The 2,178-nt window shown below is 54.7% G+C and overlaps 1 protein-coding gene across 1 annotated transcript in view; it reads left to right on the top strand.

Moving 5' to 3' along the window:
* The window catches only part of LOC111728763 (serine protease 45-like), a 14,721-nt gene extending 13,354 nt beyond the window's left edge, over nucleotides 1-1,367 (top strand). The window contains exons 3-4 of the mRNA XM_023520556.1: nucleotides 684-847; nucleotides 1,134-1,367. Of these exons, the coding sequence (XP_023376324.1) occupies nucleotides 684-847; nucleotides 1,134-1,367 (398 nt within the window). The remainder of the gene's footprint in view (nucleotides 1-683; nucleotides 848-1,133) is intronic.
* The last annotated feature ends 811 nt before the right edge of the window (nucleotides 1,368-2,178 follow it).

Here is a 2,178-nt window from a genome sequence, read left to right as displayed (position 1 = left end):
TTAGGACTGCTCATGTCTGGTTCACACCGTTGTGCCTGCCACGGGCACCTCACCCCAGCCTGGCCATAACTGGGCTGAGCATGACCGTTTGCATCCCGGAAGCTCAGAGTCGGGAATTCATAAATTCGTTCACTGGACAGACTTCTTCGACACGTCGAACCCTTGTCATGGGGAACACGTGCCCTGCCTGCAGGGAGCTCCGCCTGAGTGGGTGGGGCGCAGGCTGACAGGGGGAGAGGCGGACACTTTTCAGGTGATCCCGAGATCAGCCAGGAGGATCTGGGAGATGCTGTCGGAGCAGAGTCTGCCTGAGCTGCCTGTGGGAGGCTGACTGTTGCCCAGGTGGCGGAGGGCGCAGCCACTGCAGCGCTCAGACGCTGGAGAGCAGCTCTGTGTGGTTGGGGTCTCGATTCGTAAGTGTTTGTGTTGCAGCTTGGATTGTGGGCTGCTTGTTTCAGAAGGAGAAGCTTCTCAGAGAAAGGGGTCCCGAAGCACAGCCGTGGGGACCGAGGGGCTTGCCAGACGTGGTCCACAGAGCAGGGGGAAGGGCCACGTGAAAAGGGCCTGGAGGCGTGGAGGGGCGGGGCTTTGCTGACTCTCAGGATGAAGGTGACAAGACACCAGGGAGAGGCTAGGGCCGAGTGGGGTAAGGGGTCAGTTCTCCCCGCTGGGCTCCTCCACAGCTAACTCCACGCTGACGCCAGAGCTGCAGGAGGCCGAGGTGTTCATTATGGACAACAATAAGTGTGACCAGATTTACCGCAAGAAGTCCCGCGTCCTCCGCATCGTCCCTCTTGTCCTTGGGGACATGATCTGTGCCACCAATTATGGAGAAAACCTGTGCTATGTGAGTTTCGAGGAGGTTCTTGCAGCTCTCCTTCTGTTGGGGACTCCCGGGTTGGGGGGCGGTTCCCTGGGGAGGGGTTTGCTTGGCCTTCCCCCTTGTCACCATTGCCAGGCCTTGCTCTGCTCCCATGTTTTTTCCCCTGAGTCTTTGATTTTGCCTAATGTTCCGGGATGGGGTCCCAGCTGTCCTCAAAGAATGCAAGACCCTTCCAAGCGGAACTCAGAGGGTGGGTGTTCTGGGTCCCGGCTGCACCCCGAGCCTCCGTCACTCCTCTCTCTTTGCCTAGGGTGATTCTGGGGGTCCACTGGCTTGTGAAGTCGAGACTGGATGGATTCTGGCTGGGATATTGTCCTGGGAAAAGGCCTGTGCCAAAGAACAGAATCCAGGCGTGTACACCCGTGTCACCAAATACAGCAAATGGATCAATAAGCAAATGAGCAGTGGGGCTCTCCCAGGCCCCCACAGTGCCACATGGCTCCTACTCCTGTCCTGGTTGCTGCAGCCCCGGATGGTCCCCTGATCTCCCCTCTCCCTTCTCCCTGCTTTGCCTCTGCTGAACGGGGCCCGATCAAGGGCAGACCAAGGTCATGTGTCCTTCTTCAACAAGAGTCAAGGTGGGGACAGAGCGGCCCCTGGGGGACTGACTCCTGCTCTGGCATCCTGGTAGGGAGGGACGTGGTGGACGACTTGGCCTTGGGTGTCCAGGAGAAGGGACGTGTGGCCTGGAGAGGGCTCTGGATTTGGGGACCAGAATAGCAGGTATTAAATCTGTGCAAACGTGAGCTGGCTCTGTTCTCTTTTCTGGGTGGCGCCGGGTGGGGGTTGGGGGTGGGTGGGAGGGCAGCGTCTCCTAGAGTTAATTCTGCCAGGTGATGCCCCAGAGTGGGGCTGGTGGTTTTTGCTGTATCACTAGTGCTGGGGCATCGGGAAAGGACCTGGGCTTGGGGCCTCAGTTTCCTCATCTGTAAAGTGGGAGAACTGTAGGGATCTGTTTGGATACTCTGTGGGCTGACAGGAAGCAGGGCCCACATACAGTGCTCTAAAATCAGCTTTCATTTTTTTTAAATGGCATTTAAAAATACTGATTGCAAAAGTATTACATGTTTACCTCTATATTTTTTCAAATGTTTTTTAAAAAAATTATAAGGAATATCTGAATGCATTGCGATCTATGAAAATTCAGAAATACATATAAAGACCCCCACCTCCCACCCACTCCCATTACCGGTGCTGTTCCCGTCCCCAGGAATAATCATCGTTAGCAACCTTAAATAAAATATCTTTAAGATTTTTAAATAAATGATATCTTATGTATGTATTAGTAGGAACCT

Source organism: Pteropus vampyrus, unplaced genomic scaffold (genome assembly GCF_000151845.1).
Source record: "Pteropus vampyrus isolate Shadow unplaced genomic scaffold, Pvam_2.0 Scaffold271, whole genome shotgun sequence".
Lineage (NCBI taxonomy): Eukaryota > Metazoa > Chordata > Mammalia > Chiroptera > Pteropodidae > Pteropus > Pteropus vampyrus.
The sequence above is the reverse complement of the archived record's forward strand: the minus strand, read 5'-3'. Positions and strand labels throughout refer to the sequence as shown.